General features: G+C 40.6%; 1 protein-coding gene across 8 annotated transcripts in view; it reads left to right on the top strand.

The window, feature by feature from the left end:
- The window catches only part of si:ch73-383l1.1 (receptor tyrosine-protein kinase erbB-4), a 350,557-nt gene that overhangs the window by 311,018 nt on the left and 12,260 nt on the right, over positions 1-27,279 (top strand). For 6 of the 8 annotated variants that reach the window (XM_078933265.1, XM_023964982.2, XM_078933288.1 and 3 more), the window contains exons 21-23: positions 22,763-22,924; positions 25,774-25,849; positions 25,949-26,095. In XM_078933265.1, coding sequence (XP_078789391.1) covers positions 22,763-22,924; positions 25,774-25,849; positions 25,949-26,095 — 385 coding nt within the window. The remainder of the gene's footprint in view (positions 1-22,762; positions 22,925-25,773; positions 25,850-25,948; positions 26,096-27,279) is intronic. The other 2 variants (XM_023964991.2, XM_078933272.1) reach the window with 1 other exon arrangement.

Genomic DNA, 27,279 nt, shown 5'->3' with positions numbered 1-27,279 from the left:
ACTGATCAGGAGCATGTCAAATACTGCGCTCATACAGATGAATCTTTACTTTTTCTGATACTATCTGTGTTTTTGAGTCGTACAAGTACAAGTAGAGCCATCGTGTGAAGTGGATGATTGGGTCCCCAAATTAATTTTAGTTTTACTCAAAGAATAATTACTCATAAATTGCTTAGCTAATTTCCATCCTGAATTAACCTCACCGTTTTTTTGTTCTTCTAAAAGCCTCTCTAGGAAGCTATATCTCTCTTAATTCGCATTACTGACTAGCGATGAACCCAATTAATGGCGGGAACTCTTTACAGCCATTTTCCTGCTCTTTTTAAATTTGCTACCTTTATATATAATGGTTTTTTTAAGTATGAAACCTCGGTGTGGTTTTCTAAAGTATGGATGGAGTTTCAGTTAGCTAGAAAATAGAAGAGTAACCCTTGTGCTAACCTAGGCACTTTAAGGTTGGGAGTGGGGTCATCTTGACCCGACAAGACAGTGCGCTGAACCTTTTAATCTTCAATGATTTGTGAACCTCACTGGTGTCCATGGATTACATCAAAACCTTTCCACCTTTATCCACCTTTGTCATGGTAGGGAGAACACGTCAATTCAAGTGTGGGGTCATCTGGACCCCACGAAATAACCCTTGTGCCATCTTATGGGGTCCAGATGACCCCACACTTACATTGACGTGTTATCCCTACCATGATAAAGATTAACGTTGGGAGTGGGGTCATCTGGACCCTACAAGATAGCACAAGGGTTAAAGAGACTTAGGCTACGTCCCAATTCTGTCACTTGTCTCTAAGCTCTTAAAGGGCTATACAGTGTGACTCCTCCGGTTCATCACAAGAACTCAAGATGCTTGTATGAGACTTTTGCGTCCATGGGAGGTGCTGTGGGGCAGGACAAATTGTAAATCTTTTTTAAAAAACCACTGTTTCACGGTGGCCGAGAACGCGTGGGCGCAGCTAGGGGATACAAGCTCTTAATACACATTTTTGGACTTGCGGCCAGCAGAGGCTTTGCCGCGCGGCAAAGGACAGGCGGAAGGCGCAAATTTGCCTGCGAATTGCATTCGGCGTGAACGCAACTTTATTAGTGGTCTTTCTGTTCACTGGAATAGGTGACTCTGCGCGTTAGCCAAAGCTAACAATAACCAGAATAAAACCTGGGGCTACCTCTGGCCAAATAAAATAACATCAAAATTACAGATAGTAACATTTAACACCAACATTTTCACTTACGTCACTTTCTCGTTCGTTTGACGGTTCGTACTCCTGTATTCCTCTTTTGTTTTCGCAGCGGTGTGAATAGCAAAAGCCAATCCACTTCTGGTGTACCTTCAAGACACTATTCCCCAATCTTTTGTGGCGTCACTTTTGTGGTGATTTCCCTTCCGTTGTGAATTTTCTTTTATTTGCAGCCGTTTTCTTAGATGCATCGGTTTTTTTGTGTTTGCATTTTTTTTTTTTTTTGCATCGCTTTTTTTTTTCTTTTTTGCTGTGATGGCAGGTATTATTTGCACCGTTTACTTTTTATTTGCATTTCCTTTTTTTTGTTTGCAGTTGCTATTCTTTTTTTGCTCCTTTTTCTTTTTTTTGCTGCAATGGCGGTTCTCGGCCACCGTACTGTTTGGCATTGGTAACACATTGGTTGTCAACACTTTATACTTTTGAATAAGAAGGACGATGGGAGCATCAAAAGTCTAGTCTAACATGGATCTGCAGATGTTTTAATGTTAACTCCTCTTTGTCTGGCTGCTGGACCACGCTCTAATGTCATGGCAGCCGGCCAACGCCGCCACCACAGCCCAAACTCCGGCCGTATGTGGGGTATGACCCGGGCAGGTGACTGTTGTGCTGCAAATTGATTGGCCGAGACCGGTCGCAAGGCAGTAACTCTTCATCACTGAGTGTTTTGGGCATTGAGATAATGGCCCCCATTAATCAAGAGCCACACTCGGGGGGGGCTACTCCACCCCCTCTGCACACAATGTCACAGGCGTTCACACTTCTCACACACATTGTTCACAAAGGTTTCTTTAGGAGTGCTCGAAAGACCTCTCATTTATTATACTTCCGTTATTGTTTTACACTTCCTTTTCCTATTTTTTGTTTGTGTTTATTTGTTTTTATCTATTTCATTACAACTTTTTATTTCCTTCTTTCCGTATTTTCACTTCCGTGTGCCTTGAACGGACTCGTTCCCTTCTAAATACTTATCTTCCTTATTTGCCCCCAATTCTTTCATCTGTCTTTTTTTTTTCCTTTACACTTTGTTTTCCATCTTTTCTTCCCGTTTGTTGTAACCCCACCTCCTGCCTGGTTTTGTCTCTGGCCATTTTTCATCTCCACCGCAGAGAGGTCAGGGGTTCCCCACCCACCCACTTTTTTTTTTCTTTTTTTTTTTAACTCCAGGCCACATATCCTCAGTGTGAATGAATCCTCAGCAGGTAACTAGAATGGGGGGAAAATTGACCTCTTTCTCGCCTTTTCTGACTCCCGTCTGCCTCTTCTTGTCTCCACCGTCCCTCCTTTCCCTCTTTTTTTCATTAGTCTTTGGGTTATTAATGGAATAATTAGGATTGGGATGTATTTTAATGAACAAATCAATCACCGAATTGAATATAGGATTGGATGTGAGTGTATGCAGAGCTCCGGGGGCCTTTTAATTTGTCTCCCTTTCTCTCTGTCTTTCTTTCGCGGGCTCTCTCCGCAGGCTCAGGGTAATGAAAGGAGAACAGATTCAGCAAGCCATGGTTACGCTGGTGAAATGATAGGCTTTGGCACTCAAGCCCCTGCTGGACGACGGTTTTGATAGTTTTTTTTGTTTGTTTTTTTGTTCTTTTTCCTTTATCCGGGGGTGGAGTAAGACTTTTTTTACAAGGCTTGAATCTAGGCCACGTTCACTTTTTGAGTTGCAGTGGGAGTTGGTGGTGGTTGCTTTTGTGGTAACCACACACACACACACGCACACACATGTTCTGCCTAGGTTGGGATGACAACAACGGGAGGAAAACTTTGAGATCAGATCTGTGCCCCGCTGGCGTGGCGGCTACGGCTGCTAATGACGATGCACGATACGGAACCTTCACACAAAACTAGGCCTTCTCCAAATTCCTAGGTAATCACATCCTGTTTGGAGACGTAAGCAGGTGTTTTATTGCTAAAGCCTAGTCAGGAACTGCTAGTTACTGTGGCCGTGAAGTGGAAATACCATTAACAAATCATCAAACGTAAAACCATATAAAACATCCCAACAAATAAAACAGCATAACAAAATATTAAGTTTTAGAAATCGAAATAAGATTCCACATACCAAAATACAATTACAAAAAAATTACACAAAATAAAAAGGAGAGCAAAATAAGAACCTGAAATCAAAATTTAGTGCAAAAAAAATGAAACAGAAGAAGAAATCTTAAAAGGTAGGTACTACAGAACGTGATTGGAAGATGACGTTTGACTTTTTACAAATGCGCCATAGCTGCAAACTTAAAAAGTTTTATGATAAGTACAGAGCATATCCAGTGTTTGTTCATACCAATTATACAATGGACCAAGTGAATACTTGATTTTGATTGGCTACTTGGTCTGCTTTTTTGGGGAAAAAAAAGGGATCTGAACCAAAAAAATAACAGAATATTCATTTCTTTTTTGAGACCATGGTATAAGTGGGTTATTGGCCACTTATACCATGGTCTCATTATCAGAACGAACACTTCACGGAAGAAAGGCTTTTACGGCGTGCATTAATTTCTGATAATGCACCCTTCGTCGGCCATTAACCCTTACGTGACTTTCGGTTTAAATGATGAACAAACATCATCACCCAATCAGCGATGTCCCATAGAACCTACCCTTTCCGGTTTCTGTAAAAAAGACGAGAAGCATTTCAGAAGCCAAAAGTAATTTTCAAAAGGAAATATAAAAAAATGAAACAAAAGAAAAAAACGTCATTCCAAATGACTTTTGGTTAAAATGATGGACAGATGTCTTCGTTCAATCAACGGTGCCTGGTGGTACCTTTTTTTTCCAGCTTCTGTTTTTGTTTCTGTTTATAACATCTCATTTCCATTCTTGGAAATGACTTCTCTCTCCCCAAATGTTTTTAGCTTTTTTACAGAAACCGTCAAAGGTAGGTACCATGGGGCATAGCTGATTGAATTATGTTCGTCCATCATTTCAACCAAACGTTTTTCGGCGTGATACTTGTAAAACCTTTACCAGTTACCAGACGTAGTTGAAAAAGCTTAAATGTCAAAAATCAAACGTCATCATCCAATCGGCGATGACCCATATTACCTACCTTTTCCGGTTTCTTATTTTGTTTGGTTTTTGTATTTTTTGTTTTCCGAAACAATTCGTTTTTGTTTCTGTTCATTTTTTCGTAATTGTGTTTCGGTTTCAGGAATTTTATTTTGAATTCCAAATTGTATTGTTGCTTTTTTTAATATTAGTTTTTTTTTTTTTTAAACTGTTGTTGAGATCTCTAATCAGTTTTTTGAGTTGTGATGTGCACGTCAGGACCACCCTAAATACCAGCCTCATCATTGTTCTAGAACTGACTTCCTCAGCTGCGTCGGCTTTTCTTTCCTTTGCATTCTCCTACATTCACTTTTGCATCCTTTGGCTCCCCTTGGGATGCAACCCGAAATCAGAGATCCAATCTGGTCAACCTTATAGCTGGAAAGCCTCCGAGTGTCACCCACCTCCCCCTCGGTGCTGAGCAAACAGCATCGCGCCTGCACTCATTAGCTAACCCTTAACACTTCGCCCTTCTTCTCCGTCTTCGCCGTAAAAAGGAAATCTTTGAATCAAATCATCTCTGAGCTGTGCTCCTGTGTCTGTCATGTCAGTCCGTCTCAACTGACTCAACATGCCGACGTTTGTACTTTCTGATGAAATTGTTCTCTTTTTTTTTTCTTTTTTTTTTTGGTTATATTCTCCTACGCAAGCTTGCCTCTGAAATAGAAAATGTCACTTTTACACCAAGGACATAACCACAGGGAACTGTGATCTTGAGACATTTTTCACCAGAAAAATGAAAACAATCATTGTTACTGAAAGGATTTTCCGATATTTTCAGAGCACGAGGACTTGTTGAAGTACCCCTTGGGTTTCCAGTGTTAGTTTCTTGATTTTAATGCCATAAAACATACCGTTTTTGCGTTTCACAATACCACTAAGGCTAGAAACCAATGAGAAACGTGTGAGGGGGAAAAGAGCAATGGCAAGAAACAAGGTGGATTTATTAGAAAGAACTCAAAAAAAACTCAAATAATGAGCAGGAGTGGATGTTATCCACATCACAAGTCAAGTCTGTGCATTACATGGAGAGAAAAAAAAAAGAAATACTTCAGAAATTGTACAAACATAAGAACTGCAATCCAGGTTATTCTGATTGTTAATTTAGCAGATTGCATCAGAAGCTTTTTATTTGTAAAGTCTGAAATGGAGCAGAGAAATGATAATAGTAGGAAGTAGAGACTTCCTAATTACAAAAAAGAACCAGAACCTACCAGACTTAATAGGCGTTGTCAAATGTTATTATTGTTTGGGGCTGTAGAGCCTAAAAAGAAACCAAAATAACAGACAAAGAACAAGAGTGTAACCGGAAAATCTCATACAGATAAAGACGGTGTTGTCTAGTGCCTTAGTTGAGGGCGGATATGGGTAAACCTGAACGGGGCACTCAGATGTCCCTCACAAAATTTGAAGATGCAGCGCTCTGTGGAGGAAAAATGTTTATGCATTTTTTTTCCTACAGGTGACATGTTGTAAACGATTAACATATCATGATATGTAACAGCAAGAAAGCCATTCAGAAGGTTTGGAAACCATTAGTTATTACTTTTTCTCATAATTGCACTACGTTATTCTCGTAAATTTATATATTGGCTTACTTTTAAGGTGGCCCTTAAACCCCGTCATAGAGAACTACCACACTACTTTATTATTTTGTCATGTTTTTGCATTTTTCATTGTTTTTAATGATGTTTTTCTAAACTGGACACATTGTTCATTTTCACTTCTATGAATCTGTAGACACCCTGTCTCTCAGTATTAGTGTGCCTGGCCCATACATAAAAATTGTTAAAAGGTTGTGTTGGTTTGTTTGGTCAGTCTTTAATTTTAAATGTGGTCTATTAATTCACTTATTTTGAAGGGCTGTGTAGCCACTTCCTCTATAATTAAGAGCATCTTAATTAAAGAGTATCTTAAAAAATGAGTGTTAGGCAAAGCGTAGGGGTACATTCATGGAATACAACTGGGATTTACCCAAAGATTTATTATATGTGTAACACCTGGAGCTGTATCTCTGATGTTTTTGCACTTTAAATTACCGTAGTCAATTAACCAAATTCCAACGGGTTATGAAAGCTGTGAAAAGCAGCTTTGTGCTGATATGTAACACTATTGAAACTGCAAAGTGAGTAAAACCTCACCATTAAACTGCTGTCAAACCCTCTAGGTTGGTGCCACTGCACCAAAAAGTCATGCACGTCTCTTAAAGGGGATGTGAGGTTACTCGCTGATTGGACGGTTCCATCTTACGTCTGTTCGCCCTTTTACTATTTGCGCTGAACACACAGGCTGTTTCCGTTCGCTGACAAAATAGCAAATGCCACAGTGTCACCTAAATAACACCGTGCTGTAAAAGAGGTGCAGTATTTGACAGCACAGGAGTCTGAACATGTCATAGCATCTGTACGACTTGGGAAAAAAAATTGGTGCATTGCCGTCTATGTAGGCTTTCCTATAGTGAACACCTGCTCATATAGTTGAAAATGTGAATTTGATGCAGCAAAATAACATCAAACATTAGAATATTATTTAACAACAAACAGATGTTATTTCGGGGCTCTCAGCCATTCTACATTTATTAATAAAAGGTATGACAGGGCAGCACAATTAACTGTAGGGATGAAAACAATCTGTGTGCACTGAAAGGCAATTATCATTATGAACCAAGATGCAACATGCTTCCTGTCATTTCAATTTTTTGACAACAGTTGATGAGCAAATGCGCTACAGCCTGGAGTGGAAGTGCTCTACTTCAGCATTTGTCAGCGGCATGTTAAACACGCACAGGAAAAATTCAGCGAGTGTCTCACAAGTCAAGCCAGTGCTCTAATAACAATGACGCAAAGATAATAGCATGTAAATGTTTTTTTCCCCTTCTTTGGTTTCCTAAGTTCCTAAGTAGCCATAAAGTTTTGTTTTAACTATATTTTTTTATGTCAAAATCAATAATATATGGCAATCATTCTAGCTGTTTTTTCTCTCTCAATTGTTACTTTGCTTGCTCAGTATGTGGATCAGTGTAATCCATTACTTTCCAATGTCATTGTAACCAATAATTGCCTGTTCAACTAAATGGTTAGGTGCATTGTGAAAATATAATTTTTTTAAACATTGGTTGGACCCCAAATTTAAAAATTTTATATATATATATATATAGATATATAGCAGCACAGGAACAAGCCCTGAGCACCAGAGCAATAGAGGCTCAGATCTACCACACCAGACAAGACCCAAGGTGTAGGCTGTGCAAAGAGGCGTAAGATGCTGACAGGGAAAACATGCATGGAGCGCCACAATAAAGTGGCTAGAATAATATGGACAGGAACATGTGTGCAGAATATGGACTGGAAACCCCAAGGTCAATGAATGAATGAGAGGTCAAAGATCCTGTGGGACTTCCAGATCCAGACTGATAGGATGGTAATGGCGAACCAACCAGACATTGTAGTGGTGGATAAAGAACAGAGGAAAGCCGTTGTGGTGGATGTGGCAGTGCCAAGCGATGGGAACATCAGGAAGAAGGAACATGAGAAACTGGAGAAATACCAGGGACTCAGAGAAGAACTGGAGAAAGCCTGGAAAGTGAAGGTGACAGTGATGCCTGTGGTAATTGGAGCACTCGGGGCAGTAACCCCCAAGCTGGAGGAGTGGCTACAACAGATACCTGGAAAGACCTCAGACCTCTCAGTCCAGAAAAGCGTAGTGCTAGGAACAGCTAAGATAGTTCAGGACCTGAGCTTGGATGAGAAACCACCCGCGGAAGGGTGAGAGGGGCGTTTTATTTTTTTATACCTCATCTGCACGAGATGAGGTAGACTCACAATATGCAAAATTAGTGATCGATATTGCGATGACGATATAACTTGCGATACAAGAACGAAAAACAGAACATCTAAATACATCATTTCCATTTTACTGCAACCGTTGAATTTAGATAAACGTCAACATAATTTAGATTAGACTCCAAATGACCATCGTCTGCATAGGAGGCGGGCGTCTAACATAAAGTGGGCTGCATCCGATTGGTCAACCACGTAAAGAGGGCCATTTGATTCGTTAAATACTTCTAGCTGCCATAAGATTGTTTTAGCACATATATGGTTACCATTTATTGCAATTTTTTTATGCAATACGCATATCACAAATTTGCCTAACATATATATATATATATATATATATCGTAAATTCCGGGTTATAAAGCGCACCCGATTACAAGCCGCACCCACCTATTTTAACGTGCGTAAATATTGTTGCACATACACAAGCCGCATCAGTATACAAGCCGCTGCCTCGACAAAGCGCGTCCTGACTACCAGAGTGTGCATGGCTCATTACCTCACTGTGGGCAAGTACTGGCCTTGTCTCAAGCTCATGTATCTAATTACACCCACATCTGAAACAGCATGGACCTCTATTCTGTTCACAAGTTCCTCAGTTATGGGTTTTTTTATTTTATTTTTTTTTATTTTTTTTTAACTTATTGACAAACTAGGTATCATACATAAAATTACTAACAGTAACCATATAATCAACATTACATCCCTCAGTTATGATGAGGAAATTTACATCCGCGATCCCCCATTTCCCATGAGTCTTAGGGGCTAAAGGCGGGGCCAACGCCCGGCTCGCCACACTGTTGTTCGTGTTTAAGAATGAGCAAGGAGCAGCAGTGCATGGAGGGGTGAAAAGGAACAGCTCTCCTTCCACTTGTGTCGCGGCAGCATTATGGTACTAACGGGGCTGGTTAAAAAACATCAGTAAAATAGCGCGCGCCTCAGCGCGATACGCGCGCCTCAGCGCGGTGCGTTCGTCAGAAGCTTCCTTTCACAACAAACACTTGTTGCTCCCCGGACGCCTCTGCGCTCCGCGCTCGCCAAGCGGGCTCCTTGTCTCCCCTTCCTGTCCGAAAAGCTCACACGGCGGCTGTGAGCTTTTCAATGCAAAATTCCGCTCAGTCAGAAACCGTAAAAACGACCAAATGGATTTGTGTTTCCAGTCGTGTCCCGACAAAATAAAAGCTGATGTTATTCACACATATTTACGTGCAGCCAGCCGAGTCACTATGACTCAGAGGTAAATACACTTCTGAGCATGCGCTGTTCTCTCCGTCACGCAGCTGACCGGCATTTCCATTTACTGATGGGGGATTTTTTCACGGTGCTTTTAACAATTGCTTTTAACTTGAAAGCTTTATCATATTGTAGCGGCGATCAAGTGCACGTTGGGTCTAATGGCACCAAAGGATTCTGGGATGCGGCCGGGCATGCGTGTTTCTTTTTGTTGAACCATGACTGAAGTGTCTAAGACCTGAAGTGACCTCCATGCTGTTTGGCTGCTCAGAGGTGTGTTAAAAAAAATGACTTGTGCTTGGTGGTGGATGGCGCATACAAAACCATTCACCGAGCCCGAATGTTCGTACATGGCGGCCGCCAATTAAATCCATAAATTAGCCGCGTCACAGAATAAGCCGCAGGGCTGTGAGCGCAGGAAAAAAGTAGCGGCTTGTAGTCCGGAAATTACGGTATATATATATATATATATATATATATATATATATATATGTTTATATATTGACCTGTACGGGTCAACCCACAGTGAATAGGGTTTGAATTAAGGCTCACCTTTTAACAGTTTTTATATTATTTTAGAAGAAATGGTGTATTGAACTTCCTCGCATTCAAAGTGGCAGAAACATACTTTCATGTCCCCGTGATTGATGCGAAAACATTCACTTCCTTTTTTTCTTTTACTCTTCATTTTACCTCCAAAACACATTATGCAGTTATTGTGAATTTCTTACTGTCAGCAGGCTGCACGGTAGTGATCCATGTTCAGCACTCCATTTCCCCGGGGCTTTTATTAATAATGCAGTCTCACAATTCTTTGCATCCTTCGGCTCACGCTGTGATTACCAAACAACCCAATGCCATTTTACATGGTACAAACAAAAACCAACTAATGTGCACCCTGAGCAGTTTCCCCCTTTTTCCTTTGACGGAAGCACAACCTCAGTTTTCTGTCTGACACAAGCACAGACTAGACCCTGGGAGGACGCACGTGTCCCTGCTGACACAACAAATTAAGTGCTAAGGGTGGAGGAAGACGGGGGAGGAAGAGTTTGAGGTGTCGAGAGTGAACGGTGGGGAGACATGCCCCACGGGTCTTTCTAATTATCTGTAAGGATCAGCAGTGCTCAAGGATGCATAAGAGAAGGGATTTGACTGCTCGATCCGCTGGCTAGAAAGCCATGATTGAATTGGTCACCTCTTTCTATGCATACCCATTAATCACCCGAACTTAGAATTTGCTGAGTCGCTCTCCAAGAGGCCATCATCACAATGTGTTTTTTGAGGTTTGCTGGACATTTTAAACTTTGCCGTTAAGTCATCATCTTATCAAAAGAGTAAAACCCCATATTGTGTACAGTGGAAAGGAAGTGCCTTTTTTTTTGGGAAAATGATTCAACGTTTCTCGCAAGTGATTCCCCAAGTGTACAAAACTGTGGAATTCCACAAGGGTTAACCGTTGTGCTATCTTAGATGACCCCACCCTTACATTGACGTGTTCTCCCTACCATGACAAAGGTGGATAAAGGTGGAAAGATTTCATGTAATCCATGGACACCAGTGAAGATCACAAATCATTGAAGAAAAAAGGTTCAGAGCACTGTTTAGTGGGTCTAGATGACCCAACTCCCAATATTAAAGTGCCCAGAATAGCACAAGGGTTAAAGTCTTTTTATTTTAGTGGTCTACCAAGTAACCATTGATCACGAAAGCCACATTTTTGCAAACCAGTATGATTCAGTTTGCATCCGAACTATAGAGCTTGAAACAACTAAGCTAATGTTACCAGCTGATTGAACCAGACAAAAAAAGGAAGTCCGGAATTTTTCATTCGCCGCTTCTCTTTTGACGTGTGTCAAATCTGCCGCTGGTCGCTTGTCCAAAAAATATGTACATAAACTTGTCGCTCCCTCCCAGTGTAGAAGCTAGAATGTTATGTGATTCCTAGTAATTTAGAATTAGATTACACCACCCGAAGGCATGAGGCTATAAAACTCCAACTGATTTATATGTTTGACGTTCATAGATTGTGTATGTTACAAATATAGAGAGCTGGTAACCACCATGGTTACCAGCTATGGGCTGGGTAAAAAATGCATTTCTTATATCCACCATGAATTATCCTTCAAGGCAGTTTCATGATGTACATGAAACTGTCTGTGAAGGTTCACCTTCGTCCAGGTGTCCCTGTCTTGTAGTTCAGTCTTAGCAACTGGACTGAAATTCTTCTTCCTTAAAATGTTTTGCTACTCATCAGACTGATGATATGCTACTCAAAGGTGCATCTTTGACACTTTAAACCATTAGTTATAAGAAAAACAGCTCTTCTTTACCACAGAATGAATCAAGATTTGACAAATGACTGGAAATTCAAATAAAATCAAAAAGTCAAAATGGATAGAGAAATAAATCCTAAACTTATAATTCTAAATCAAATAGATTATTTTCTTTTTTTTTTCTTTCACATGCATCCCTATGAGGAAAAATGGTTTTAATTACAGGGAGCTCACAAGGAGAAATTCATTCATCATGGCAGCTAAGAGTTAGTTCAATTAAAGCTCACTAGATATCACATCAAACAAAAACAAAAAATAGATACTTAAATAATTGCAGCAATACTGGTGTCTTTATGCATCAGATTGTGATCAGGGCGGCCAAACGGGGGGAGAGGAACAGAGAAGTATGCATGACTGACGTTCAGGAAATCCAGCGTCTTTTTCTTCTTGGTGTGGGTCTTCATGCACTGGACGAATTTGGGGAGGGTGGCATAGAGGGGATGCCATTCATAAACCGAAGGGACTGCGGGTGTCGCGTCTGCATCCTGGAAACTCGTTGACATACACAGAGTCCCCCGCCTTATTTCTTTCCACTCTCCTTCTCACGCGAAAGTTTAAACCAGGGGGGGCCCAAATCCAGGCCCCGAGGGGCCGGTGTCCTACATGTTTTCCAACCATCCTGCCATTGAAGCTCTTTATCAGTTTAACAAACCTGATCCAGGTAATCAGCAACAAATAAGGCAGGGTTTCTGGAACCCTGCCTTATTTGCCGTCCTGGATTTGGGAACCCCTGGTTTAAACCCTTCCAAGGAAACCACTGATTCCGGAGTTGGTCCGTTCAGCCAATTCTCCGTCAAACGCATGAGGCTACAGTTCCAGAACTCCCATTGTAGCCGGGTCAGTGCCATCAGCTCATCAGTTTTGTTGAGGAGGGATGGATTGTTGGTATGAACGACTCGTTTCCTCTCCTGGAGCTTTCACCTGGCCCTGCAGCCTCTTCTTTTCCTCCGTACTTCCTTGGGAATCTCTGGTTTTTCGCTGGGTAAGGAAGGGCGGTGTTGCGCAAGGCCAACAACTGAGAAAAACCATGGAACAGCCACTGAATTTGTTGGGCTCCCCAAGGGAGGCTCGGAAAAGTCCCAAAAGAAGTCAAAATCCAAAGAGAAAAACTACAAAAGTAGTCTCCCGATGCGCAGAACTGCGCCAGGCTCTGGCCCCTCCGCAGGGCAAACACAAAGCACACCTATAAACAGCGCAACAAGGTAAAAGCAGAGCTGCCATGACACGCTGTTGGTACAGTGCAGACAACAAGAAAATAAAATTGTCTTCATTTTTTTCTTTTCACAAGGTATTTAAAAAAACTTGAATTCACATTTATGAAATTATGGAGTTTTTTAACAAAAGGAAAAAAGGCGTTTAATCATAATAAATTGATATTGTCTCCATTCATACATATTCTGAAGCCACCAAAACCTTCCTGGAGTTTGTAGTAGCTACTTTTGAATGAAGGCAATGTACACACTTCACAGTCACACACACACACATTCATACCTAGCAATAAACCTATGAAGCCTTTTGTTTTTGTTTTTTGGACTGTGGTAGGAAACCGGAGTGCCCAGAGAAAACCTGGAAAACAGGAAAAGTTTATACAGAGGGCCTTCTCACTTTGAGGCCCTAACCACTATGCTACTGTGCATTCCGAATATATCAATATTGTATTTTTAAAAGTAAAATATTCAGTTCGATAATCTTTTCTTTTCTTCAAACTAAGCCAGTGCAATAAAACTGGCAAATAACCTCTCTTTAAAATATCCTAACTATTTTTTGATTCCATCTCTGGAAGTGATTGGCATTTGTTCATGTAAATTTGCCAGCTGCTGTTTTTTTTATTTTTTATTTTATTTATTTTTTTATCGCCTGCACAGTGACATTTTAGAAGGATCTTTTTATCCGACAGAGGACAGGAGATTGTGGAGACAGACTATAGGTTCCCATTTTTACTTTTAGGGAAGAGGCGTGTTGACTTTTGGTAAGCAAAGATATATCAGTCACAGATAAGTTCCAACACTTATTTTCTGTTTTTTTTTAAAGTTTAGTCCTACTAAGGGAATTTCATCATCTCTCACCAGTTTTTTTTTTACCGTTCAAATCCCATAGGCAAACAAAAAAGCACAGTGGGTTGACTTGATAGATAGCTAACGTTTTTCCTATTCTGTGGCTCCACATCAGCTGAATGCGGAGTAAATGGGCCTTCCCCCTCCGACTGCTGCGCCACCTTCATTATACATGCCACATTATGTCACATCCACCCGCACTGTTCATTAAGCATCCAAATATTCGCCGATGCAGTTTCAGGTTTGTTTTTGTGAGTGGATATTACTCAAAGACTACTCAACTTTTACAACATTGCCTTAAAGTGCTCTGAAAAATAAATTAGGCTCAAATTTCAGGACAATTCTTTAGTGTTTGTGATGCAGTTGTGTGAACATGGCCGTGATTGAAGAGGCGGGCTCATTCTTCATTCTGTTTCCCGCACACCCACAAGCCTTAGACGCTTGCTGGCACCGTCAAAAAAGCTTCCCGGTCTATCTTCAGCACGCGGCGCATGACAGACGACCACCTGTGCCACCTGAGCGGAGCCCATTGTGAGCGCTCCTTATCGCCCTGGTTCCAGTTCTCTGCTTGTGGACAGTCCCATTGCTCACAGTGTTGAAGCCGCCTCACCCATATTCCTGGGTGCTGGGATTCCCAGCATTGGCATGGGTGTACGTCATTTACAGCACATATCAGTGTCTTTGAAAACACATGGTAGCTTTGTTTTGTCTTTTTTTTTTAGCCAAAATAAAACATTTATTTTACTAGCAAAGTGGTTGATCCAAGAAAGCTCTAAATTTAAAAAGTTGTTTTAGGCAGTTGCCTTTTATCTTTTACATATTTTAAAAGATCTACCTCTAATATGTGGTTACCAGGTTCCATTGGAACCATGAAGAGGTGGACTTTGGGCAGGTGAACATACAATTTTTTTTTTAGTAACATTTTATGTGCCATTTCCAATGTAATTCAAATGTATTTTAAAAATATCTTAATTCAAGCAAAAAAGAAATACTGTTCTATCTTGATCCATTTAAACCGAAATTCAGAAGAATCTGGTTTACTGAAGAATTAAAAAAAAAAGTAGAGGTAAGGTCGATGCAAACGTGATGTATGTGACCATTTAAAAAAAATCAATGCAAAGCTTTTTCAGAGTTTACTGAGTCTTTTTTTCAAATTTCTTATTTATTTTTTATTTTCTATATTTTTACATTTTTAGCTTCTTTTCACACAGCAAGAGTAAAGGTCTCAGTGGGTCACTGATCATCTGTAACCTTTCCCTTTAGAAGACCTTTGTCTCTATTACCAATCCAGAACCCTGAAAGACAGAAAAAAAGAAAAGAAAAATCAAAATCAGAACTTTAACACTATATATATATATATATATATATATATATATATATATATATATATATATATTCATATTCTACCCTGGTCCCTAGAGTAAGGTTTTAGCAGGACAACTATTCAGACTGATTCTCACCTGTTTTTCCTTTTTGCATAAATTCATATTTTTATCCTTTATTTTATTGTGAAAACGGAACAATAGTAATGTGAAATCCTGAGAGTAATTGAACTTGTTATTTAAGGTAAGTGATAAGAAAGTTTGGAACACAAAGTAAAAAGTGAGATAGGTTTTTCTCCAGTCTCATTAAAAAAGTTGACCAAAGTACTTAATGAGCTGCCATTTTTAGCCTGCTAATTGCACTTTGGTTTTCAGTTTGAAGTAAACTGACCAAACTGGCCTAATTGTTTGTCAACCTTTTCAATTATACAGATTAGACAAGGAGTTGCGTTTATGTTTTCGTGCCGTTTTGTTGGAGTAAGAATGCAGTGCGCTTGAATGTTTGTGTCTCTTGGATCAACCCTGAGAGATGTGGATTTGTTGGCACTCACGCTAACCATTATCGTTTTTCTTTGAAGCCTTGGAGTTGTTAACACTTGGCGAGTTCCCTTTTTGATTTTGTTATAAGAAAAACAAAACAACATAGAATACTTAAAAAAAGGTGAAGAAAACAAAAACATAAAAAAACACTATCAAATGAGGCTGATTCATGCCAACATCTTCCAAATAAGTCCTAGTAAGAGATCTTCAACTTTTCTTTTTTTGCCGATATCCCGTTAAATGCATGAGATTTACACTTTTGGTAAATATTATTTAAAAGACAGAAATCAATACATTTTAACTGTTAACTGGCAATTTCTTGGTTAAAGAAAACACTGATTATCAACACGTTTTTTTTTGTTTTTTCCTTTATTGCTGTTCATCCAAAGTCCATAGGCATTGTCATTCTCGACATCGCCGTGTCTGAGAAGCTTAAGAGTATTTTTTGCGAACCAGGTACGAAATACAGGCCCAACTTAGCAACACACTGAGGCAGAGGCTGGTTCACCCCAAAGACCGAACACCCAGAGAAAAAAAGAAGCTATGTAGTTCAAGCAGCCCAGCGCAGTGGAGAATTCTCAGCTGTACATTGGAGAAACACAACAGCCACCACACAAGAATACATACCAGCACAGTAGGAGCAACACCGCAGGACCAATTTTGCCTTTTTTTTCGACATTTAAAAGACAAAAGACCCTCATTTGAAAGCCAAAACATACAAATTCTTGACAGAGAAGACAAATGGTTTCAAAGAAGGGTCAGAGATGCAATATTTGTATCCATTATTCATTCCCCTCCTCATTCATATTTGGTGATGGTAAGCGACTGATAGGGCCGTGGCTGCCTATGACCCATCTGCCCATCACCGGGACATTCATACACATTCACTTACCAGTAGAGCCACGCTGGAGGCAGAAAAGGTGAGATGTCTTGCCCAAGAACACAAAAATACTTGGCTGGGAGGGGGGCAAGGATCGAACCCTCATTGGCCGACCTGCTCGACCACCTGAGCCACTGTTACCCAATGTTGTGTTAACAACCCTTCCCTCAACAGAGGGGGAGGCCTAAGACCCAATTTTTCTCCTATTTACCATGCTGCCTTTTCATTAGTTCTGAAGAAGACCAAAACTCCAGCGCGACCACACCCAACGACCCTGGAATGGGGCCGGGAGGGGGGGATTACAAGAGGAGAGCCCTCTGCTCTGGTTTCTCTTGCAAGACTGTGGCAGTCCCACTTGTAGGATCGAAAAGTGAATGGTAAAATGGCGTGTACTTGTACACTGCTTTTCTACCTTCCTTGGAGCTCCAGAGTGCTGTACAGTAACAGTTCCATTCACCAATGAACACACATTTACACACTGATGAACACTGGCGCCAACCTATAACCAGCAGGAGTAATGTGGGGTTCAGTGTCTTGCCCAAGGACACTTCGACACATGGGGGCAGGAACCAAATTTCCGTTCTTCCAATCAAAAGTTGACCGCTTTACTGGCCAACTCGTGGTGCAGAGGTAAACTGAACTTTGGGCCCACTCCAACTGATGCAGCCACTTGGATGAGTGGCAAAAAGTTTCAAGAAAATGATTTTCCATCCAAACTGTTAAAAATCTGAATTGTGTTTTAGGATATTACCTTTCTCAACAGTAGTTTGGAAAATGTGTGCAATTGTGTTCCAGGTGTTAAGGTGAAAGTCTGTAGTTTGTACAGCCATTTCCGCTGACACAATTGAACATTGAGAAATAACAGTCTAACCTGTTTCTTTAAACACCTAGATGAAGCTAAAATAATTTGAGAATTCCTTTTAAAAAAAGGAAAATAAACTCATAAAGAAATGCAATTATTTTTAGATTTTCCCAATGAAATACAAACAAATGGTGTCCAGGTGCGGAAAATTCAGTACAATGTCAGAGTTGGACCTATAGCTAATCACCAATGCTTTTTTGTTACCACCAAAGGAAGCAAACACTATAGAGACATTAGAAAATGTAATTAATGCCATAGACGAGAATCGCCTGAGAAGGAATAAATTAATCTATTCAAACTTCCTCTCAAGGTCTTTGGTGTCACACTGAAAACAAGGGTGTCTCTTCTCGTAGCTTGTGTTTTTACATGTCACCAACCTTAAGATGCAATTCCTTGAAGTGAACAATAACTTACATTTACAGTCACTATGTCTGCGAGTTCTTAGAACATTGGTGTTTAGAGTGTTTCACTTACAAACAAGACTAAATGCTTGCTTTGAAGCAATTTAGTCAATAAAAGATAATTTCATGGCTTCTCTGATTTAAACTCTAGTCATTCTCTGCTGTAAAAATAGTTACCAATAACAATAAACAGAGCGCTGCAATTATGTTCGGATATTGTTGCAAACAAAACTGCTTAATTTGGTAACCCAATTAGAAAAAAACAAATCTATTCAACCAAGTCATCTGACAAACATTTTTACACTTGAAAGAATACATTACAGATGTGGCAAACATGGAAACTGACACAATGTATCCCTAAACTGTAAGCTAGGAACAACGTCCAATAAAAGCAGGAATATATTAACCCTATAACACAGGAGATGTCTTGTGACACCTAGATAACATACGCTTTTTGACATATCGTAACTCTCCAACCATTTTCGTGATCGACGTGAATCAGATGATTGTGTTGCGGAGAAAAGAGGACAGAATCAGCTAATTAACTTGAGTACTGCTTGAGTACTTCACAAAGTGTTGCTTATCAGCGCAAGACTGCTTTTTTCAACTTCAGAATCCATGGGAGTTACGTTAATTGCATAAACCAAAAATTGATTTGGCGATATATCACAATACCTGTGTCGATTTAGATTGCTTTCGAGACGATATTTAATTATTTATGACCGTCCTTCAGCACCTGACTCCTGTTTCAACCCCGACCGCTAGTTGGCAGCACAGCCCACTGAGTAGCTCTACACCGCACCAAAACCACAAGATTTCACGAGAATCAGCTTGTGTTAAATTCAAAATGTTCTGACATGTACTACTTAGCTTTTGCTTGGAAAGGGTACCAAACCGAAACTCTGTGCCACATTGCTTCCAGTACTATATTAAAACGCGGGTTGTGGTGCTTTGAATTGAACTCCAGATGAGAACGAGTGACTCTTGAGATGTATCGCGATATATATCGCATTGCCAGGCTCTTGTAACCAGACACCAGTAGCGTAAACGGTTGAAGTGTAGTGGAAATAATCTCAAAACTGTAGCTTAACCTGTGATGGTAACCCTTGTGCTATCCTAGGCACTTTGATATCGGGAGTGGGGTCATCTACAACCCACAAGACAGTGCACTGAACCTTTTTTCTTCAATGATTTGTGATCTTCAATGGTGTCCATGGATTACATGAAATCCTCTTCACCTTTATCCACCTTTGTCGTGGTAGGGACAACACGTAAGGGTGGGTGCATAGGATAGCACAAGGGTTAAAGGGATAATGGGAAAAAAATGACATTGAGATATTTAAAATATATATTCTTTTCTTTTAATTTTAGTGTCATATCAATAAAACTGGTCATCATGAAGCACTATTTTGCAATTCTTTGGAGCACCAGTGCAGTTGGCAGCTTAGGAGTAGGAGCATCATGATGTGGGTCTGTTTTTGGAGTAAATCAAATTAATATTTTGAATCAGGGTCTAAAGACATCAATCTAAAACTTAAAGCTTAGGCATGGAGTCATCTGCAAATAGGCACAGAGACCCAAAACAAATTTGACTCATACCAAGCAATTTGTTTAAGAAAAAACATACCAAATGTCCAGTCAAATGTTTGACTCTTCAGTGGAAACATTGCTCAAACATTCATTTTGCTCTCGCTAGAAGTGATCAATTAATCCGTTTTCTTTTAGATTTATCTATAAGTTGCAACATATGTTTTACCTATGAAAATATCAATTCATAGAAGAACCAGAGGTGGTTATGTTCTTTGCTGCTTAGTTTGGGTTCAGCAGTAAAAAAAAGAAGCTTGTTACTTCTGTAAATAATCTGCAATCACCAACCATCCAATTTCCCTTCCATCTTTACGAACTGTGGGGAATTGGGACAAGTCAGTAAAATCAGATGGATCTGGATCGTCTGGCCCCCAGCCCCCCAAGCAATGTTGGTGTTTACTGCCCATCATGGCAAAAAATTAATTGGCTCATAGAGTGGTTTTACATTTCACTGCTGTCACTGCGATGCCCCCCACCCCATCAACCACTACTCCATTGCCCCGTCACTTTAAGTCGAAGTGTATTAATGGGCTGTGTGGCCCATTGATTCCTAATTTCTCTTGACGTCAACATCAGGGATAGATATTGCATGGCACTGTCTTCCCCAAGCTTATTGTAATCAGCAATGCTATTGATCGCATGCCCCAGCCCTTAGAAGTAATCTATTTAGAATATTTTCAGTAAAAGGTGGAGGGTTATACTTCTTTACAGACTACTTTGTCATATTTGTAGCCTAACGGTAAGGAATGTGAATATGCAAGTAGGAATAGTCTTAAGATATTGGATTTAAAAAAGTAGAAGTATCTTCAGAATGCTGTGGGAAAAGAATGTCCGTCTTTTAGCATCAATGGTCTCCTGGTGGTCCCTGTCAGTGTGTGTACATGTGTGGGTCTACACATCAGTCTCGCCAAGGCCGCAGGATGATGGATGAGGGCTCGGTTAGCGGCGAGTCAGACGTCGGCCCTATCGATTTGTCCTCGCCTGAGGAAAGGCGGCAGCGGCGGGCGTGGGCCTGGCTCGCGCGCCGCGACGTCGATGCGCGCACACACATTTACAGTATTTCCACTCCAGCGAAAGGTGTGGGCCTTGGATTAAACGTTTCATTGTCTGTTGAGTTCAATGACCACCTCCCTCCTCACCGAGGTGTTTTTATTGATCCACCCGCAAAGTGGCATGCGCTTGTTTAACATCCAACCTAATACACTTCAATTGGCTCAGCCTTGCCTTTCCGCTTGCCCGCATCGCAGACACAGAGGGGTACATGTGCTCGTTAGAGCGTGGTTGGAAAAAAGCATCTTATGATTGCTGGTGTGAAACAGTGCTTTACCCCCTTCGCAAAAAACTCAACATGCGTGATTTTATTGTCAAGCATCTGCTCCATCCACTCAATTTAGTTAGAAATAAATGCTCCCGGGCAGAGGTCTTTGTTGTTTTATTTCTTCATGTACTTGTTTTGGTTATCAGACGTTTGCAATTAACAAATTGACAGTCAATCTATTGTTCCTCTTGCTTAGCCATCTTGAAAATGGCCCCAATTACTTAGGGCGTTAGGTGACATGTCAGACAAAATCTTGGGTACAACTGAAGATAATTACATCTGAATTGGACACATTACTATCAGAACAATGGTGTTAGACACTTCAGGGACCCACCTTGATGTGTGTTTTTTTCCTCCTAGTTGTAACTTTCTGTTACTTTTGAGCAAAAGCCGAAGGACCTGACCAAAGACGTTATTAGTAATCGCAAGACTTACTTTTGTTTGACCCTTTAACAACAGAGATGTCGCCGGCAACACCTAAATGACACATCCTTTTTGACCTACTGTAACTCCTCGACCAGAGAAAAGCAGCTTTTCATATCGGCTTTGCACCGTCGCTTTTCTCTGCATCAGAATCCGCTGATTTACATCCATTGTGTGAAGTGTTGCATACGTCTCCGCTTCAGAACCCGTTCGAGTTACATAAATTGCGTAAATGGTTGTAGTGTTACAATAGTCCAAAGAATGTAAACACTGGAAGTAAAGTTAAATAGGTTAATGGTTAAGAGCTGTAATTAAACCTGAAACTGCACCTGTGGACCAACAGTAATATTTTATCAAATGAAAGTAATTCCCATTCATGGCAAGGGTGCTGGATATTTGGAAAGTGTGCTAAACATAAAAGAAAAATGCAGAAACTGTTGTTGAAATTCTTTTTCGTGAATTTAAATCTTAACAATTAGCTTAAACATAATGAGAAAGCTGCCTCATTCTAAAATGCGCTATCATGGCCAAAGGTTTTATACCTGCCGCTTTTTCTGTTTTTACCTTCCGACTGTTTTTCCTTTCCACTAGGCCTGCACAATATACCGCAAATTTATCGTTATCACAACATCAAGGTGTGCAATATGCATACCGCAAAAGATGTCAAAAATCGCAATAAATGGTTACCTTAAATGTGCTAAAACAAACTCATGGCAGCTTGAAATATTGAACAAATGAAATAAATCCCTTTATGCATTTAACCAATCGGAAGGACCCGTTTACGTTGTTGATCAATCAGATGAGCCCTTTTATGTTTGATGTTTGCCTCCTACGTCGACGAGGGTCAGTTGGAGTATAACTTTTAAACCGTTGCAGTGAAATGGAAATTATGTTTTTGGTTGTTTTGCTATTTGTTTATATACCGCAAATTATATCGTTATCGCAATATTAATCACCAATATCGCATATCGCGAGTTTTCCTCATATCGTGCAGCCTTACTTTCCACTTAATCCAGACATTAGAATATTAGAAGATATTAGAACCCCAAGCGGCGTTGTATGGCCTGAAGGTACTACCCACCCCCATCGCTCGCTTTTGACCCACCCTCATTGGCTGAGCGTTTGCTACACACCCTTTACTCTCCCCCTGCTGCCCCATTTTATGTTTTGGTTACCTGGTGGTGACCAACAGGTCTATGTAACTTTGACAAGAATCGGCAAAAGTTAATTATTGGATTTCCTTGGAAACAGACTTTTTTTTTTTCCAACCACACCAATAATCCTAGTGTGTTCATGTTGCATGTGATTTAGTTTTGTATCAAACTTGAAACGTGTGTCAATGGTGAAGGTACAAGTAACTGGAAAAAGGCCATTCAATGCTTTTTGCTTTACAATTAGAAGGACTGCTACTACATGTGGTTCGTCACTTCACCTGTCAAAAGGGCTGACTTGGTTATCTATCTTTAAGGTATGATGGCAGTGTAAGATAAAATCCAAATATCTGCATGGCTGGTGAGTTAATAGCGACAGCAGTTATGACAATAATTTTATGTTAGGGCTGACATTTACCGCATCACAGCTCGCTTCAATCTTAAGTTGTGGCACGATTAATGGCTCCGGGAGAGGATTCCCTTTGATCCCTTTCATCCCTTCTCGCTCTCCGTTTCAGGGGATGATGTACCTGGAGGAGAGGAGATTGGTCCACAGGGACCTGGCAGCTCGGAACGTGCTGGTGAAGTCCCCCAATCACATTAAGATCACAGACTTTGGCCTGGCGCGCCTGCTGGACGCCGACGAGAAAGAGTACAACGCAGACGGCGGCAAGGTTGGTGTAAGTGGAGGCATGAAGATATTTGTTTCTCTAAATGACCTACCTGTCTAAGATTAATTAAACATAAAGGTCACCCAAGTACAAGAATTGAAAAGGTCACTTTTATCTTAATGACTGGGATCCACTAAAGATAACACAGTACTTCATATAGATATAATTTGACGGAACAGTCACCAACTATAATGTACCCTTTTTTGTCCTTTAGTCCAATTTGAGGTCATTTAAAGCTTTTTCTTTTTTTTTTCTTTTCTTGATGGTCAAACTTTAAAAGTTACACACATATCTTACTAAAGTCAAAGACGACATGTGCAATCATACTGGAAGAAGACTTTATCCACAACAAGTAGTTTGTTTTTTTAAGGAGCCATTAAAAAAAAAATCAACTGTTGCCAGTTGGGCAACTGTTGACAAACTAAATTAGACATTGTCCCTACAGTGCTTGGCTTTCAAAAATGGGATTATTTAGGGAATTGTTTGACGAAGATTTAGTTATTTCCCCAAACAGTTTTATTTCCACTTTAGTGTGTTTTAAAGCCCAACACCAAAACTTCTACCTCATCTTGTAGTGAAATTATATAAATGTATATATAAAGGGTCAGGATTAGATCTTCTGTTCATCATAGAGGGAGCAGGCTTGTATAAAGTGGTAAATCGTATACAGAAAGTGGTGTTGAGGATATAGTTCTTTTTTTTTTTTTTTGACAAAAATCAAAGCAATAGAAATAAAAATGCATAAAAAATAGCAATAAAATAACATTATAAAAACAAAATCTAAAGAAACATTTATCCCGATAAACAAGGGATTTACAAAAAGTAAGATCATTTTTGAAATACAAAAAAAACTCTCTTTCAGTAAATGAAATTTTTGAATTAAAAATATACCTAAAATAACTAAATTAATTATTAAGGTATGTAAATGTTGCAGTTATGGGTCTTATTTAGGAAAAATATCTGCATAAGTATTAAAGATGTGATGTTACCTTTAAAAATAGAATAGAATCACATTCCATCATCCACTTTAGAAGAACATAAGGATCCACTCGAGCACAGGTGCTATCCCACCTCTGCACAAATAGTTTGAGTGATTAAATCAAATATTTCACATGGGTCGGTCCGAATCCATAATTATGCGTGTGTGAACATCAGTTGTATTGTGTACATGTTTTGTATGTCGGCATTTTCGGAGCCCACAGGTTTGTTTGTGGCATTTGGGTGTGTGTGTGGACAGACCCCGCCCCCTTTTGGATTTTTGATTTGACTGTAATGATTGTAAACATCCAGCAACACAAGTTAACGAAAAAAACAAGAAATGGAATGAGACATGACACACCATCATTTACTTAGAAAGTTATTTAGAAAAAAGATCCAAAAAATGTAGGTTTAAAAAAATTGAAGATTTTAATTTGCAATACGGCTGCATCTCTGTCTGACAATATTCTAAGATTGAACAAGTGCGCCACCTCCATTTGTCTCTGTGACCCTTCATTTCCAATGTCAATATGGCAGCGTTCGTGGTGTCCCCCGCTGCGTGCGCGTTTCTCCGCGTTGTGAGCTTGGAAATAATGATTTTTACTGACACGCTAGTGCAGCGGCGCACAAACTGCTTTCATTTCACGTCGCTTAACGGGCAGTGTTTATAACCAGCGATCAATCAAATAACTGTTTTCTGCTGGTTGGCAGGAACAGAAAACACACAAAAAAGAGTGAATGACAGTGGCTAAAATATGAGCAACCCGAGACTTTGAGGATCTTGGGAGCTGAAGGAGGAGGCTGAGTGTTGCGTCCATCACAGCAGAAAATAATTATGCTACATATCAATCAAAAGGGGGAAGAAGAAGGACAAAAGGCCCTCTTGTTTTACATGTCCGGCAATGCAATAGGGATGGGAGAGATAAAACCCAAAGAAATCCGTTTTTTTTCATCAGCTTTATCAATTTTCCCCTAAACAAACTCCGCTTGAACTTTGTTTTCATGTAATACAATTTAGAAGCACTCCCTCCAAACAAATCACGCCGCCGCGGTTCCAGTCAGTTTGTTTTGTTCGGGGACCACATTAATCAGAGGCCCCTTCGCTTTCCCCCCCTCGCTCGAGACCGGCTATGCAAATTGTTCCGATCAACTCCCTTTATTAAATGGGCTTGTTCATTGCCACGTCTGTTCAGCCGGCGGCCCGGAGGTAGACGCTGCATCTTCAGGCAGAGCTGTTAGGAGGAGGAGTGCTGGGAAAGGAGGAGAAAAAAAACAATTTCACAACCCAGGCGAGTTGGAAGCAGTCATCTGAGTGATCGACTCCATGTTGGTATTCACTGATGCCTTGATAAATGAGAGCTGTTGTCAGCGCATCTACACGTTTGTTCGTAAAAATAGACGCGCCGTGGGAGATAAATCAACGCAGATGAAAGTGGAGGGGCCAAAACACATTTCCAACCTGACGCATATCATTTCCTTTCTTCCTTTTTCATTTCCCTAAAGAGCAAAGGTGCGTGTGAGCCTTGCTCTGGCGCCGGCAAGGCAAGGCAAGGCGAGGGGCGGGCCGTGATTTTAAACGACCCGGACACGTGCGTTCACACGCCTAATTGGGTTGCGCGGCCACAAAAGCCCCTTTTAACGTCAATAATAAAATCATACTGCGGTCGGGAGACGAGCGTCCTTGTCAGGAAGGTCGGGAGACTTGCTTCTGTTGTCGTTTCACTCCAAACTTTCAGTTTAGCTGAGATAATCCGAGACAAATGGCAAAAACAGCTTTGAAAGTCGTTCGTTTGAATAATTCTAACCTATTTCATGAGCTCCTTTTGAGCGAATGTTGTTTGCAGAGATGTTTAAATATCTTCCCATCTGTGTCTCCTCAGATGCCTATTAAGTGGATGGCTCTAGAGTGCATCCACTACAGGAAGTTCACCCATCAGAGTGACGTCTGGAGCTACGGTGGGTTGTTTTTCTGTTCGTCCGTCATCAACCTATCATTTTAGCCTAAACACCCCCTTTTAATTCTATTGTTTTTCCCCGCCTCCCATCACGCCGCAGGAGTGACCATCTGGGAGCTGATGACGTTCGGAGGCAAACCGTACGACGGCATCCCCACAAGAGAAATACCCGACATCCTGGAGAAAGGGGAGCGCTTGCCCCAGCCGCCCATATGCACAATCGACGTCTACATGGTCATGGTCAAATGTAAGAAAAAGCAATTACATACGAGAAATCTACTAAAAAGCTAAATATTGAATGTTACACTATTCTGAACCATCGTTTTTTTATGAGGTACATTTCCAAAAAATACACAACTATAGCAAAAGGGAAAGGGCGTTTATAAATCTCAGATTGATTCATGCAAAAATCTGTATTGGAAATGCTGGAAAAACAGTCCAAACATAACCCAGTGACTCCAACAAATGTTTTCAGGTGTTCCTTTAGAAAAGATTACGTATTTTAAAGTATATGGCAACCTTTCATTAATTTTGTAAAGAGTATGATCCTTTTAGAGGATTCGAATGTTGATCACTTTTTAGATGGCATACCAGACCTCTGTTTAACTTTGAAGATTGTTCTGTTCACAATCAGTGTTTTGTTAATGCCCAATGAGAGGGACTATTGTTCTTAGGAGGAGGGGGACTGTTTTGTTAAAATTTAGCTGTGAATAAGAGAAAAGCAATGTTTAAATGATGCTGAGAAAGTCGCAATCGTTGGAAAAGTGACTTTTTTTATATACGTATATATATAAAATATGTTAAAAACGCCTCAATCACCCTTGCGCGGGTGGTTTCTCACCCAAACTCGGGTCCTCTACCAGAGGCCTGGGAGCTTGAGGGTCCTGCAGTATCTTAGCTGTTCCTAGCACTGCGCTTTTCTGGACTGAGAGGTCTGAGGTCTTTCCAGGTATCTGTTGTAGCCACTCCTCCAGCTTGGGGGTTACTGCCCCGAGTGCTCCAATTATCACAGGCATCACTGTCACCTTCACGTTCCAGGCTTTCTCCAGTTTTTCTCTGAGTCCCTGGTATTTCTCCAGTTTCTCATGTTCCTTCTTCCTCATGTTTCCATCGCTTGGCACTGCCACATCCACCACAATGGCTTTCCTCTGTTCTTTATCCACCACTACAATGTCTGGTTGGTTCGCCATTATCATTCTATCAGTCTGTACCTGGAAGTCCCACAGGATCTTTGCCCTCTCATTCTCTACCACCTTGGGAGGTGTTTCCCATTTTGACCTTGGGGTTTCCAGTCCATATTCTGCACACATGTTCCTGTATATTATTCCAGCCACTTGATTGTGGGGCTCCATGTATGCTTTCCCTGCCAGCATCTTAGCAGCACCCTGCAGTTATGTGCTAGTTTGTTTCAGGCGCCTCTTTGCACAGCCT

This window comes from Oryzias latipes, chromosome 2 (genome assembly GCF_053564925.1).
Source record: "Oryzias latipes strain Hd-rR chromosome 2, Olatipes_Hd-rR_3.1".
In the NCBI taxonomy this organism is placed as follows: Eukaryota; Metazoa; Chordata; class Actinopteri; order Beloniformes; family Adrianichthyidae; genus Oryzias; species Oryzias latipes.
Note: the sequence above shows the minus strand (reverse complement) of the source record. Positions and strands in the feature narration are given on the sequence as shown.